Raw genomic sequence first — 16161 nt, forward strand, 5'->3', positions numbered from 1 at the left:
CAACCAATAAAATCCCCAACTAGCCTCTAAAACTTGAAGCAGAGAACAATTTGGACCCTCCATCTGCCTCCATCCTTCCAATCCTTTGTGACTAGGGATAATCCCCCTGCTGTCAATGAGGCAACACCTGGATTCTCTGACACCAAATCCTGACTGCTTTGTGGCCTCATTCTTACTTCTCTACTTGGAAGTTCAGAACAATGATGAATGAAGCTGTACCTCTTGGGCATCTGTAAAGCTAACAGCTGTCTTTAATGACTCCTAGTGTGTAATGAGGGATTTGCATTTCCTATATCCAAACCTCTGGTGAATTCTGTAAGGTGTTCAGATCCTCATAGTCCACACAAATAACCTAAACCAAACCAGCACTGCTGGCAGTTCCTCTGGCTTTCCATATCTTGGTTTCCTATGCATATTAATACAGATTAGAGTGTCTGTCTTGCCAGCTACTCTCATTGGTGTTCCTGGGAGCAAAGGCATAATGCCCCTCACATCTGCTATGTTTTTTTTGGGGGGGGGGTGGGATCTGGTTCTGGACATTCTGATGCAGGTAGTCAAGGGCAAGGGCCATGTTTCCCAGCTATGTGGCTTTGTCCAAGTTACCCACTCCCCTGAACTGTGGATTTCTCATCTTTGAAAGGTAGATAACAGGCCCTTGTAGGGATCCCGTGAATCACAAGTAGACTATGAGAAGCCTTTAGTGCAGTGCTCAGCATTTGTTGACATTCTCTACAGTGCTCAGTGCTATCTATCATAGATATCTTTCATGCGTGGGCATTTGCAGAAGAATCAAAGACGACCAGAGGCTAAACTTTGTACCAATGTCTTGATACCGGAGAAGTACTCTAACCCATGACAAGTGGCTTCCTGACACAGATAAAAACAAATAAACAGCATTGCTACCACATTCACTGGCCGTGGTTACAGGTCTTCAGGGCTCATGATTCACACCATCTACCCAGGCTTCTCGGAGCTGTTCTGACCAGCCTCTCATACTATATGTCTCATAGTTTCTATTTGCCTATTGTGATGGCCTTTTCTTTCATTAATCAGTGAGGAGTGATTGAGACTGGCATAATCTAGAGCATACAGGCATCCAAAATGCCAACAGCAGAGGGTTGGCACGAGTGGGACAGACAATTCTTTGTGACTTCATTGTGATCATTTTTTTGGATTGTATAAGGAGCTATAGAAAGACATATAAAAATGAAACTTCTTTCTTAACTTTTATTTCAAAAAGCCATTAAAAACATATGCAAGAGACTGAAATTCTAATGCCATATTAAGATCCAAGTCCCTCAGGTGGCCAGCATGGAATAGTTCCGTTATTTTGAGACCGTTTCTGGCTATGCAGGCAGGGTGGCATCACGATCTTCCTGCCTCAGCTTGAATGTTGGGATTACAGGCATGCACCACTAGTCCTGGCCCTCTGTGTAACCCTCTAATCAATCTGTTCACAGGAGGGCAGATAAGCAGGATACTTAGATTACTACATTTACCACAACATAATAATAGTTAGGGACTGGCCAAAGGGAGCTTTGTGGCTAGGTAACCCTGTATAAATAGGAATCACAACTGATCAAAATGTAAACAAGCCGTTTCCAGATGCCAGCACAGCACAGCCCTGCTAGTCCCAGCTATCCCACTATGGTGATTCTCACTCTGTGTTTCTTTGCTGTGTGATCTCTGTGTATCTTTTCCCAGTCATCATCTTCTGTATCCTGGTCAAAAGTCTCAGGGTAGGCTGGCAGCTTGTCTTTGGGGCATTCTTCATAGTAACTCCGAACGTATTTTCCCACAGGCCATCCTTTGTACTCTTCTGGTGTTTTGCACTCCAGACCGTTATAGTGGACATTGTAGTGGTGCTTTAGCCAGTAGTATAGGTAGTGGATATTGTAGTCGCATCTCCAAGGGTTGTCTCTGAGCCACAGGAGTTTCAGAAAATACAGATCTTCTAACACTCCATAGTCAAAGTTCTGCAGGTTGTTGTTTGATAGGTCGAGCTCTTCTAGATGTGTGAGCCCTAAAAAGGCAGCTAGAAACAGAGTGTTAGCCAGTGAGCAAGGAAACTGTACAACTGCACATGATAAGACCAAACACAGATTTCAATTAGAGGCTCAGTTCTTGCTGTTACAGCATTCTCTCCAGTACATGTGCAATCCTAAGTGTTTTCTCCTCTCATTTGAACTGTCTCCAAGTCATGAAGGTTGGGCAGAGACTGTCGAGGGGGGAGAGTAGCAGGCTTCATCTCAATGCTACTGTGAGGACAGGGAACTAACTTTGCTGGGGCCTTGCTTCTAGTTGCAGTCTACTTCCTATCATGAAGAAGTATGAAGGAAGTATGCATTGTTAGCATAAAGACACTGAGCTAAACCAGATGGTGACCCTACCAATGGATTAAAAATGTACTGTGAGGCCTTCTTTCTTTAGGACTAGCCACTACTTATTACGAAAGCATGTGCAGAATGGGTCCTTTGGAAGTGCAATGGCTTTCTGACTTTGCAATCTGTGCCTTTGCCTGTGATTTGCATCATATTCTAGTATAATGTTTAGTCAGTAAGGCTCTATTACTGTGGAGAGGATTTCTGGATTGGGAGTTGTTGTTTCTTAGTGTGTCTCCCTAATGAGCATATGAAGAAATGCAAAAATAGGAAATACACCTTTATTCAAACAAAGCTTTTCCTAGATTACATAGACCAGTGTGTGATATTTTATTTGAAAAAGTCACTTTGAAGCTTTTATTTGAAAAAGTCACCTTAAAGCTAGACTTTAAACATTTTTCTGGGGCATGGAGAAGGCCTGCAGGAGGTATTGATACCATGCAATTTCTGCCCAGTGCTCTGAATGTCCTAGTAAAAAGTGCACTTTTCTGGTGTACATTTTTTTTGTACTTCCCGGGAAGATGTTGCAGAAAGGGGGTGCTGCATAAATGAGGAAAGTGTATCAAATGTAAGACCTTAGTGTAGGGAAACAGAAACCTAGGACAGCTTCCTAGGTTATCAGTGAATTCTAAAAATGTCTACAAAATAATCTTTCCAGGTTTAGTAGCGCTGATGGTGAGAGTCTATTTTTGTAGAGTTCCAAGCCAAATAATTTCTACCAGTGTTTTTAAAACATCTGGTTGAGTTTGGTAAGTGGTGGTAACTATCAGAATTTGTATGCATTTGATTTAGCTGGATGATGAGCAATTAGAACAAAATAACACATAACAAAATAAACAATTCTTCAAGAACAAAGAAATCTACACATAAAGATCTATCACATATTTCAAGATTTACAGGTCATTCCTGACTTCAAACATTTAGTTTCTATTTTGAACATTTTTGCATTACTCCTTCAAAATGCCCTCATGAGAACATAGTATCTTTATTTTTGAATCTGGAAATATGCTGTATACTAATACTATTAACTATTTTCATATCATCTTTTCTTGGACAAAACCCCAAACAGGCTGCTTTCTCTTTTTGGACAAAGCAAAGCCTGAGGCGTGGGGGTGGGAGACAGATCCATCCTTGTGATAGTTCTGGAAACTAGGCGTTTTGAGGATCATGTGCTAAAACTCTAACATCAGGCTGTCACAAATTCACTTTTTTGAAGCAAGTCAGTGCTCTGGATTGAAAGCACATGCAAATAAATAGTTTTGCGTTCTATTTCAGAAGAGCTACAGTTGCTATTAAAGTGTGTGTATCTAGGGCCTCTAGGAGAGCTAGTTTTGTTTCTTGAAGGAAGTAATACCCCTAGTAGGTGGCTTCTTTCCTTTTCTCCACAGTTGCCCTGCGTTTTTCTAGACTGTCACCATCTTCTTCAGTCTGGTGCTCCACATTTGCTCACTAGGCAACCTAAACTCTTAAGGAATTCACTGGGCAGTGCTTCATCCCAAGGATCCTGAAACACAGTAGGTCTTTTAAAACTGCTGTAGTTCATTTTGTCTGATTTAAGTTCTAAGATCACTTTCTTTTGTTCTAAAGGACCTACCAATAAAAGTGCTTGGCACTTGGTTCAATACATATGCATTGATGAAAATGCTTCCCTTGTGTTGAATAAGCAAAGGGAGGATGGGAAGGAGGAGAAGAGGAGTGCTCTTTGTATCTCACGGTGCTGTTGTGCCTGCACCATTGTTACAGCACAGCTGCTTACTGTTTTTCCACATTTAACAGAGGCTGTAGAATCATTGGCATTTAGCTTATTTTAACAAACGCTCTAAGAGTCATCTTCATTCATTGGTTGCATGTGTGTATTTGTGTCTCTGTGTTGCTGGTAATTGAACCCGGGGTCTTGTACTTGTTCTGTGAGTGCTCCACCACTAAGCTATACCCTGGCATCCAGTTGCTTTGTCAACCAGAGATTTGAGTGATAATATTACACAGAAATTAGATGCTTGCTCAGGGACCATTGGCACAGCATGCTTGTTCTATGGATCTGTGGTTCTCATGAGGCATAAGAGGGTCTCTACCTCTGGGTTCCTTAACCTGTGGCCTGACTTTGTAGAGACTGGATACCAGTAACTGATATGAACATTAGTATAGTGACTGTAAGAAAGAAATATCTTTTTGTTTACTGTGAAGAGAAAATTGCTGTTAATCTTGCCATTTAAAGTACAACATGTGTACAGGCTAAGGTAAGTGTGGCCAATTATTGTTCCTTTAAAAATTGAAGTTGTAAGTTTGTAATATTTAATCAATGTATTAATTCTGAAATATGCCTTTGTGGCCCCAGAACATTCATCTTCAGTTTTCGCTTCCATCTGTTAGAATTATGGCATTCTTCTAGTACTTGTGCTATTATTAAGGGAAGCAGAGGGGCTGCAGAGATGGCTTGCCAAGCACGAGGACCTGGGCTGTGTCCTCAGAACCAGTGTAAAAGGCTGGGCAGGGTAATGTGGGCCTGCAGATCCAGTGCTGGGGAGATGGGGACAGAAGGATCTCGGGGCTCCCAGGCCGGCCAGTTTAGCTGGTTGGTGAGCTTAAGATTCAGTGAGAGACTGTGCCTCAAAAAATAAAAGGGAGAATGACTGAAAAATACACTATCAAACTCTGCCTATACACACATGTATACCCACACACATGAAGGCACAGAAGTAATCTCTCTAGTTATTTTCTTTTACAAGAAGAAACAATTGTACTCAAAATGTTTCTAGCATTTTGCTGCATATTGCTGCATTATTATAATAAGTATTTTACTTATAAAGGATCATTTTCTATCTGGGCTTTTTCGACGGCAAGCACACTGCAAGGGCACAAGTGTGTGTCATAGCTAGCAGCCATGGTTCTTACCAGATCTAGTTTTTGCTGAATTTACTGGATTCATTTTTCTCCAGAGGCTTTGCTTGGCAAGGGTTGAGAGACTCAAAAGGGTAGAAAAGAGAACTGATCTCAATCTAGGAGTATGGCTAATCTGTCTTACCCTGATTTGAGCATGTTTTACCTAAATTGATAAACCCAGCACCTTGCAGTTAGTTTTGAATTTATACTACATAAATGGGGCGTAATGAATACTCTCCGGGATCAAATCTGAGTTGCCATTTTAAAACCATTACATACATGTTCAGTGTATGAATGACCCCTTGCCACACATTCCTGTCTTTTCCACTGTGTGTGAGTGATATATGTGCCTGTTCATGTGGGTGGTGTGCACATATGTGTGCGTGTGTCTGGAGGTGAAGTCCAACATCAGATGCCTTCCTCAGTCTCTGTCTTAGTTTTGAAACAGATTCTCACTGAACCTGAGACACGTTTGTTTGGCTACAGCTGCTGGCCTTGCATCCTCATACATGTGTCATACATGTGTGCCACTGCGCCCCACTTTTATGTAGATGCTGGAATCTGAACTTAGGTCTTTGTGCTTGTGTAGCAGCCACTTTACCAAGCAGCCATTTCCTCAGCCCTAATTCTATTTCTAAAAATCTATATAGGTGTTATAGTGTGAACCTGTAATAGAAGCACCTGAGGAGCCAGGTGTGAGAGAGTGTACCTGCATTGGAGCCAGGTGTGATAGTGTGCATCTGTAATAGAAACAAGGTGTGATAATGTGCACCTGTTCTAGGAGCCAGGTGTAATAGTGTGCACCTGTACTAGGAGCCAGGTGTGATAGTATGCACCTGTACTAGGAGCCAGGTGTGATAATGTGCACCTGTAATAGGAGCCAGGTGTGATAGTGTGCACCTGTAGTAGGAGCCAGGTGCGATAGTGTGCACCTGTAGTAGAAACCAGGTGTGATAGTATGCACCTGTAGTAGGGGCGAGGTGTGATAGTGTCAACCTGTGTAGGAGCCAGGTGCGATAGTGTGCACCTGTATAAGAGCCAGCCAGGGCAGGAGAATGAGAAGTTACGAGCAGTCTGGACTATAGTTGTGAGAATCCGTCCACCTCCACTGTGTGTGTGTGTGTGTGTGTGTGTGTGTGTGTGTGTGTGTGTGTGTGTCTATTCTGTAGACACCTTTGTTTTCTGGGCTTATTGAGTAAATATTTCTTAGTACTGTGTAGTCAGTGCCCTGCATCTGTCAGATTCAACCAACCACAAATCAAAAATAGCTGAAAATGGCATTTGTTCCGGATATGTAGTGTACTCACTAGACTTACTCTGTACACAATATAGTATAACAATGGTTTATAGGACATTTTGTTATACCAAGTTTTATCAATAAGAGTGATTAATGAAAGCATTAAGGGGGAATGTACGTGTGCCATTGTACAAAAGGACTTTGGTGTCTGAGAGGGGTCTTGGAACAATGGCCCTGAACACCAAGGGATGACTGGATAGTGCTACACCCTTTGTAAAGCAACATTTTGGCCCATACTTCTGAGTACCAAACAAGTTCTATTTTAAATATCATGTGTAATTAAAACCCATGCTTTTTGAACTTAGTTTTCTTTTATTATTAAACTAGATGGTGTTTACTATAGATGTTACCATAGAAGGAAACTCCCAGCACAGCTGCTGCCCCTTGAAGGGGGGCCATGCAGTGGGACTTACCAGGATCTATGAATCCAATGCCGTTGCTGCTCAGGTTTAACTTCTTTAATTCGTGAGCATCTTCAAATTCCTTGGGTCGGAGCTGGCTGATTTTGTTGTATGACAAGTCAAGCTTAACAATGTCTGGAGGGATGTTGCCTGGGACTTTCTTCAACTCTGGAAAAAGTAAATAGTGCTTAGGTTACAGGTTTTTGGATCCTATTTTCTATAACCTGTGAGGCTGCAGCACCAGCTTAGTGGGGGAAGAGCTAGCAGAAGGCAAAGTGTCATCCCTAGAGAGAGGTAGAAACTGCCGAAGAGGAAGACCCTGTAGGTCACAGGTCACAACACCTAAGACTTCTGAGTCATCTGAGAAGCAAAGGAACTCCATCTTGGTGACACCAGATGCCGATCAGGAAACATTTTGAAAGGCTGGGCCTGGTATTGCACATGGGAGACAGGGATAGGGAGATTGCTGCAGGTTTGAGGCCTGCATAGGACACATAGTGAGTTTCAGGCCAGCAAAGAGCTACAGAATAACACCAGGCAGAAAGCAGAGAGTGCACTGGTCAGTTTTTGTCACCTCTATGCAAACTAGAGTCACCTGGGAGAGGGCACCTTAAATGAGGAATTGCTTCCATGAGATTGGGCTATATACATGTCTGTGGAACATTGTCTTGATTAATGTTTGATGTGGAAGTGCCCCACAAACCGTGGGTGGTGCCAGGACAGGCAGTCCTGGATTGCTTAAAAAAGCAAACTGAGCAACCCATGGAAAGCAAGCCAATAAACAGCATTCATGGTCTCTGTTTCAGTTGCCTCCTCCAGGTTGGCTTCCCTTGATAATGGACTACCATCTGGTGCTGTAAATTAGAATAAACTCTCTTGTTTTCAGTCAGGGGTTGGGAGAGCTATCAGTGAGTCTGCTGTTTCCTTCTCTTGTTCTTTTTCTCCTAAGGAACTGTCACTGTCTCCACGTCAGTTGTTTCCTTTCTGTTATGGCTTCATACATCCATCAATTTTAGGTGTCCTCTGCCAACAAATGATCTCAGGCTCCATTCTCATAAACACCCCACTTTCGACCTTCCTGATCTTTCAAACCATAGGAACGCCCCCCCCATCCTCAAGAGCAACATTCTAAGGCCCCCCAGTAGATGCCTAAAACCACAGATCTCATTAAACCCTGTATACACAGGCTGGGGGCAAAGTTTACTTTATGAAGTAGGTGCAGTAAGGGCTCAACAACAATATTATACAGGAAAATAGAGCAATTACAAGTTTGCTTTACTAAGTCACTAAAACCTTACAAGTGGTTTATTTCTAGAATTTTCTACTTAATATTTTCAGTTCTTGGCTGACCACATATAAACTGAAATCAAAAAAAGAAAATTAATACAGGGAAAAGAGGCACTATATCTTACTTCTGCTTTCCTTAGATGATGCTAAAATTCATGCTTGTGTTGTCAACCTGACCCCCTTTCCACCCACATAATTCCCAAATCCTTGTGATGGAGTTTACTTCAGCACACCCAAAAGCTTCCTGCTCCAGCAGTATCCAGGTTCTTGGGAAGAGCAAGCTAGCAATAGCAGCGTGACAGGAGGAGCGGGTTATTTTCTCAAAGGCAGTAGGAAACCAATGCTCACCTCATCTTAGCTTCTGCTATTTATGTTTCTATCTTTAAATCATGCTTTTCAAAAATTGTTAATCACACCTGCATTGTGTTGTACAGGGAGACTTGCCATTTCTCTTGGTCTCTAGCAAGACAAAGAGACCTGGATTAGTTTTGGTCAGGGCAACTATAGCCTATGGAGGGAGGAGACTGGTTCTCATGAAGGAAAACCAGAAGAAACCATAACATGGCCAGACTGATGAACATCTGTAGAGTAGGGTGCCCAAGGGCTTTCTGGGAAAACAAAAATTCTTAGAACCAGGAAGGGTGATGTTCATTATCCACACTGCCCTTTTTGGTACAGAAAAGCGAATAGTTCCATGAAATATTAATTAAACACGACTCTGGAATTTATGATTTCTTAGCCCTAGGTATATTTACAACCATAGTGACTTGGACCTAGTTTTTGCTTTCCTCTTAGCGGCCCAGATTACATGACCTTTTTGTGCATGTGTGCATGTGTGTTTATGTATGTGCATGTTCTCTGGGTATATAGACTCATGCCTGTGAAAGTCAGAAGTCTCCGGGAGATGCCCACATTTGTTTTGAGACAGGGCCTCTCACTGGGATCTGGGCTCACTGATTAGCCTAGGCTGGCTGGACAGTGAGCCCCTGGGATCTTTCTGTTTCTGCTTCCTTAGAGCTGGGATTCTAGGCATATGCAACCATACCCAACTTTTTACATGGCTGCTGAGGATTGAACTCAGGGCCTCATGCTTTCATGGCAAGCACTTTCCTGACTGTTCTGTGTTTCCATCCTGGTCTTGAATGGGATGGTATTGGAAGTTCATTTCTTAATGTACCCCCTCCAAGTCTTACTTCCTGGAATTTCTTTCCCCTTCTTGTTGGTCTCTTACTATCTCAGCCCTGATCTAGGTACTCTTAATAGAATTAAAGGAGGAGAACTGTGTAAGTCCCATTATTATCCTCATTTTATAGAGGTGAAAATGGGGCACAAAGCAGTTAGATCATCTGCCCATAGTTACATGGTCACAATTTAAACATGCTAACCTGGCACCTAAGGCACTATCGCTCTGTTGTCTATCTGTGCCAGCCTTCTGTTTCATGGACATGTCCACTGTCTAGGACCCCACCTGAAACATGCATGTATGTGGGGGAAGAAGAGCTAATAGGTGGGGTCAGCAAATCAAATCAAAGCCAAGGTCCTCTAGGGGACATTGGGTCCTTGTCACCAGCACCAGCACTTCCTCAGTTCTAGCAAGGCTATTGACCAGAATTGGCCTACTGAACCCATATCAACTGGACCGGACTTGAGGACAGATGACAGGAGAACCATAGTAAAACGAGCTGAAAGTGGGTTAGCCACAAATCATTGGGTAGAGAAGATGTGTATAAAAATACCCTGAAGCCCAATTTAAGCAATGGCTTTGTGGGTTTTAGAAAAAGAATATGAATTGTAGAATCAACCTTGGAGTTGTCAGCAAACTCTTGAATAAAAATAGCATATGCAAGTAGCAGGAAATGCAAGCCAAGAGCTTTCCTACCACGACCTAGAAACAAACAGGGAAATCTCGTTGGTTGTGGTGATGAGGAAAAGCAGCCCCTTCTTTTGCCTTGAATGTGAATAAGAATTATGAATTTGATGCCAAATGTGTATCTCTGATAGAGAACAGACAAATACACACTTGCTCATGCCAAATCCAAACTTCATCAATGTTCTCATTTCTAGACCAGGTACCATCTGGCACCTGTATTTCACATTAACCACTAAGCAAAACATTTTGAGGTGGGGGAGGGGAAGGCTTAAGATAGGGCCTAGCTTTGAACTTGCTTCATGACTTGAACAAGGAAGGTTCTGAACAACCCATCCCTTGCTTCCAACTCTGAGTGCCGGGCTTGCAGTTGGGGGCCATATTCTTGATAAACACCTCCAAAGATGCTCTATTTACCATCAGCTCTTACGCACTCCACCCCTCCGCCAACAAAACCTCACTCTGAAGAGGAAATTGAGAATTTCCTCCTCATCATTTTTCCCACTTAGGCTTTTGGTTGTCAGCAACCTCAGGGCTAATTTGAAGACATGGTAGTAGTTAAAGAGACATATGTCAGCTTGTTTATTAGAAATTTAAATGTCTTAATTATTATTGAAATCAGGGGCAACATTGTGGCCCTGGTGTTAGAAGTACCTGGAGGCACTTTGCCTATATAACTCTTCACATTCCTCAAAGTAAAACTGGCACATTATTCTGGTAAATTTAGAGCTGAAAGTAGTTTTAGAGTTCATACTTTGTGTTCTTGGAAAATCCAGTCATGTCAATATGGCATAAATGTACCTTTCAACTAATTCCACACCCATTCCCTTTGAAAAGCTGAGTTATGTTGGCAAAGTGCCTGTTGCTCAATGAATAAAGCTATTATTATTATATATTTTGTTTCTGTCAGATGTCTAAGGTATAAATAGTGATTTTTGAGGTCTATGTGGTTGAATTGGCACAAGTTAGTACCCTGTGTGGGTCATCTGAGTTACTGCTACTCTGTTGGGAATTGATTTCCCTCACTGGAAGGAGCCACACCAGTTCCCTGCTTGGGTTCACTGTGTGCTGTTCTTGTATAGAGCTCAGGAGGAGGCTTCAATATTGGGAGAGTACATACGAGACATGAGTAAATTCTTGGTGTCGTGAAGGAAGAGAATAGTATTGCATGGTGGCTTATAGCTTAAGTGGTAAATTACTACTGCCTTGTGACCTCCTAAGGACAGCTTCTCTAAACCCATCTTTGCTGTTTATGACATGACATTTATCATGTTGATTATGGCAGCACTACTTTAGGCCTGTGAGGAATAAGTTACCATGTATTTAACCATAGGCAGTTAGAGAGTGGCTCTTGTTCACTAATGTAACATGCTTTAAGTCTCTGGAGACTCTGTATTTTGTGTGACATATATAGTAGAATCATCAAAGGCATTGATAACACTCCAGCATGGTCCTAGCAATGAACATTTCTGATAATTTGCTATTTTAGTATTTGTTATCCATTTATAAAACAAAACAAAGAAACCAGATTAAGGTGTCATATTTGAATTCTAGCCATGATTTTCAGCTGCTATGTATTTCTGTTGTCAAAACTGCTTAAGTTACTGCTTTGACAGAGTGAAGAAAATCAGCTCAAATATTGTCACCCAGTGTCCAATGCTGGATGCTAAAAAAAAAGGAGTTTAATAGACTTTTCCTCATAGGAATGAGACTTAAAATAGGAATTTATAATAAAGCAAAAATGAAAAATAAACAATGAATAGAGTTGACAGATTTATGTGAACCACAGTGAAAGGCATTTGTGCTTAATTATGAAAGAATTAATTAGCCTTTATTTTGTAGTCTGCAGTTTGAGGCTCTGCCTGGTATTGGGGATGGAGAGAAGCTAGTCAACAGTTACGGTGGGAGGAATTGTTGTGATGTGCTAGATGATAGCATAAGTATGGCTGACAACAATTGTACATCTCAAGTAGCTAGCAGAGAGAATATGGTATGTTTCCAGCACAAGTGATAATGTCTAAAGTGATAGATCAGTTACTCTGATCGGATTGCAGAACATCATTTACATGAATTAAAATATCACATTGTAAAATATCACAAACACTCTCAGAATTACTACCACATTGCAATTAAACATTTAAAAAATGAAAATACAGACTCTGAATTTTACATAGTCACTAACAATTAAAGGGACTTGGGTTGTCCTTTTATGACTCAGTGTTATATGAGGTAAATTTATGTGTCATGAAATGTTATTCTTATTGGTTCCCTGCAGTTTTGCAGCAAAGAGGATTAATTTGTGGGGTATTTTTGGATGATTATATTTAGGCAACAATAAGTTGCAAAAGGAAAGCAATAAAATATGTTTTCTAGCTGATATTTGCCAAGAGAAATGTTTTATGAGAAAAAAGACAAAATAAGAACTTTGCTCATTGGTGGGTAGTAGTGGTGGTGGCCCAAGAATAAGAAGCAAGTGAGACAGGGCCTCTCTACATAGCCCTGGAGACCAGGCTGGCCTCAAACTCATAGAGATCTACCTTCCTCTGCCTACAGAATGCTGGAATCAAAGGTGTGTGCCACCATGCCCAGCTTAACCCTCACCTCTTATGGCACGGTGTAGTCTGTGTCTTTTATGTGGTTGGTATTTTTCTCAGATAACTGGTGAGCTCAATCCTGCTTGCTGTTTGACACCCACTGTAGCAAGAGCAGTTTCAACTAAACTCAACCACAGAACCTCAGTAATACCAGAAGTTTCAGCCCAGGGTTCAGTCTGTAATCTATGTAGTGCAAAAGAAGGCTCAGGAGAAGGCAGCACAAAGCCAGCACTCAGTGCAACGATACCAAGGACAGTCCATCAGGTCAGAGGCAGTGGATTCCCCTGGAGCCAGAGGTATGGGTGGTTATGACCCACCTGATACATGTGCTGGTAATTAAACTTGGGTCCTCTAAAAAGCAAAACACACCCCTGGTTTTGAAACAGGGTCTCATGAAGCCCAGGCTGGCCTCCAACCTCCCAGGTAACTGAGGATGACCTTGAATTTGTTTTCATTTGCGTATGCTTTGTTTTGTTTGGTGGTGTGAATTTTTTAGGAGTGTGTGTTTTGAAGCAGTGTCTCACATAGCCCAGGCTATCCTTAAACTCATTGTGTAGTCAACTTCAGATCCCCTTGTCTTTACTTCTCAAGCACTGGGATTGCAGGTGTATGCCACTCTTCCCAGTTTATGTGGGTCTGGGGTTGAACCCAGGTTTTGGCACATGCTAGCCTGGTGCCTTACCAACTTATGTCCTCTTCTCCTGCTCCCTAGTTAGCAGCTGCCTTGAATTGGACCTCACAGATTCCATTGTTGGTGGTGAAGGCCACCTGATAGCTCCAGGCACCGTGGGATGTAGGGAGAGGAATATTACTAGATACCTTTTCGAACAGCCTGCCAAAACAGAAAAGGGAAGAAGTCACCCACCTTTACTCTTGCAGTCCAGTGTTTGTATGGGAAACACGTAATTGTGGCACAGCGTGGAGTCGGCTTCCGGCCTGATGACTGGGGGTCTCCCTGAGACTTGGGGTTTGGGGTCTAGTTGCTCCCTTTCCTCTTCATCACATAATTCTTCAGGCTTTAGTTGCAGCAATTTTTTATTTTTCATTGCTGGTGGGCTTTCACACTTGGCATAATTGCCCAAATTCCGGTTCCGTGGGATCTGCAGCATTGAAACGAGCGTTTCTAACTCACACATACAGTGCCAGGGGTTGTCATAGAGACGCAGGTAGCTCAGGAGAGGGGTGTAAATGAACACCTCCTCCGTCAGCACCTTGATCTGGTTGTGCTGCAGCAAGAGGGTGGTAAGCTTGTTTAAACCAAAGAATGCATCGCTCTCAATTTTAGAGATCTCGTTCTGTTGCAGGTCCAGGCTCTTCAGCCTTTTGAATCTTGAAAACATGTTGTTCTTCAACACACGGATTTTGTTTCTCGCTAAGAGCATGTGCAGCAAATCTTGAGGCCAGTTGGGTAACACATACACTAATTTTCTTTCCTGGCAGTCCAGGTATTTCTCATGGAGGTATGTGTATACATCACAGGGGAGGCCTGGTGCATAGCGTTTGACTGGGGCTTTCCTGCTGCCACCTGCCCGGCTGCGGCTGGGATTGACCTGGCTTCTCAAAGTGCCAGGACTGGCTTTATGGAGCTCAGCAGCTCTGCAGAAGCAGAGAAGAATCAAGATGGTCACTATGCGCATTCTGATGTCCAGCTGGCCCCACAGCAGGTGGAACAGGAGTCTTCCTTTGAAATCCGAGTTTGAGTAGCTTTAACAAGCACAGGTCAGGAGCAGTAAAGCCCAACTGAGGTGTATAGGTTCCTAGGTGGGACAGAAGAAAGACAGAAAACAGACAGTTAAGTGCCATTTTGAGCAATATATGACAGAAACAGCAGACTTGTTTTATTTTTTTCTGAGCCTTCTAGTTTAAGTGGACAAAAAGTGCTGTAGAAGGTTCTTTTCCCTTTTACTTGCCTAGTTTAGTTAGCAGGTATATGCTTGGCCCTAAGTTTGAATCAAGGCTCTCATTCTTCCAGACTGTACTCAACCTTATCTTCAGCATTTGTAAAATGTGGCTTATGGTGTTTTCTGGTACCTGGGCAGATGAAAGGGGCTCGGTGCCTGGCCCTGGCTCTCAACATTTTGGGCTCAGCCTGGTGAACACTCAAACCTATGTTCCTCATTATGTGGATTTAAGACATAGAAGGGATTCTCTTGTGGGCCCTGTAGCTGTGACCTTCCTGGGCTTATGTTTTCCTTTCTTTTACTCTGTCCCAGTCACCACTGTCGAGTCCCAAAGAAACCCTGGACAAATGACTAAGTTATGTGCCTATTAACAAATCAAAATGACTGCTGGCCGCTGGCCGCCAGGTTCCTTCTGTGTTGCAGATACCCTTCCAGAGTCCTGGCTCCTCTCAACACTTCTCACCCCTGCCTGGCTCCTACTCTAAATCTTTGCAGCCCATGAGCATCACTTCTCTTTCCCCAGCTTCTCTCTCTTGTGTAACACCAGCACTCTCTCTTTGTGCTCTTTGTTCTCTTGGTCCTCAGCCCTTCATTCCTGGTCCCCTCTCTTGTCCTTTTCTCTGCCCCCCATCCTCTCATGGCTCACTCTGCTCTGCTGGCCGTGTCGTCTGGACTCTTCCAGATGCTTCTGGCTGAACTCTCCCTCATATCTACAATAAAAACCTTCTCCCCAATCATACTTAGGAGCTGTCGTGTCCTCGTTTTCACTCAGCCACTCAGGTTGAATTTGGACTCAGCAATATTCAGAGTAAATGGTGCTGTCACAGACACAAGGTCTTGTCTCAAATGTCACCATTTGAGAAGGTGACATGAAGGCTTCTCTGTTACCCCCATCCCAAGTGTTTCCTTCTTATCTTTCTCGCTTCATTTTTCTCCACAGTGTTCATCAGCCTCTGTTTAAGCAAATGTTTTCTTCCTTTTGTCCATTTTACTGCTACTGTGTTTCCATGACAATTTTTTAAAAAATATTTGTAGCTATTCTATCCTAGAGATTTACCACACAGACACTAATGTTATTTTGGGGACTCTACCAATGATTCCTAAGATCTGCATTTTTTTTTTTTCTTTTGAGACAAGATCACTATGTAGCTCAGGTCAACAACCTGCACTTTTGCTCCTCCTCTCCCCTCTGGAATTCTGGGTCTGCAGGCATGTGCCCCCCTGTTTACTTCATGTGATGCGTTGAGAGTGCTGGGCAAGTACTTTCCTGACTGAGCTGCATCCAAGCCCGGGTCTGCATGCTTCAAGAACTCTTCTGCCTTTTGTAAAAATGTTCTGGAAATATTTCTTGTTTGTAACTACCACTCAGTACAGAGTTCACTCTTAGCAAAGGAAGAAATATCCAAAGTAGATTTATAATGAGTAATGAGTCTGTTACTGGTGTTAGGATGCTTGGTTATGTGATGGGGGAAGTGCTTCTGTGTATGTGTTTGTCTTACTGGATGATAAACAAAGTACTGTTTGGCCAATGAGGCAGCAAGTTAGGCAGGACT

At 42.6% G+C, this 16161-nt stretch overlaps 2 protein-coding genes across 2 annotated transcripts in view; one reads left to right on the forward strand and one right to left on the reverse strand.

Moving 5' to 3' along the window:
* Fbxl13 (F-box and leucine rich repeat protein 13) overlaps nucleotides 1-16161 on the forward strand; it is a 198368-nt gene that overhangs the window by 86779 nt on the left and 95428 nt on the right. The window lies entirely within an intron of this gene.
* Lrrc17 (leucine rich repeat containing 17) lies at nucleotides 1638-14344 on the reverse strand. Its single transcript, XM_035451616.1, has 3 exons — nucleotides 13573-14344; nucleotides 6972-7127; nucleotides 1638-2035 (listed from the first exon to the last, which is right to left on the reverse strand). Exons 1-3 carry the CDS (start codon nucleotides 14342-14344, stop codon nucleotides 1638-1640), a joined length of 1326 nt encoding a protein of 441 aa, XP_035307507.1.

This window comes from Cricetulus griseus (genome assembly GCF_003668045.3).
Source record: "Cricetulus griseus strain 17A/GY chromosome 1 unlocalized genomic scaffold, alternate assembly CriGri-PICRH-1.0 chr1_0, whole genome shotgun sequence".
NCBI lineage: Eukaryota > Metazoa > Chordata > Mammalia > Rodentia > Cricetidae > Cricetulus > Cricetulus griseus.

What these genes read in the sequence shown, in the direction of transcription:
- Lrrc17 (XM_035451616.1), bottom strand. Translation starts at nt 14,344, where the DNA reads ATGCGCATAGTGACCATCTTGATTCTTCTCTGCTTCTGCAGAGCTGCT. An exon ending in ACTGGACTGCAAGAGTAAAG is followed by an intron (nt 7,128 to 13,572) that starts GTGGGTGACTTC and finishes TACTTTTTCCAG; the next exon opens with AGTTGAAGAAAGTCCCAGGC. An exon ending in CATTGGATTCATAGATCCTG is followed by an intron (nt 2,036 to 6,971) that starts GTAAGTCCCACT and finishes CTCTGTTTCTAG; the next exon opens with CTGCCTTTTTAGGGCTCACA.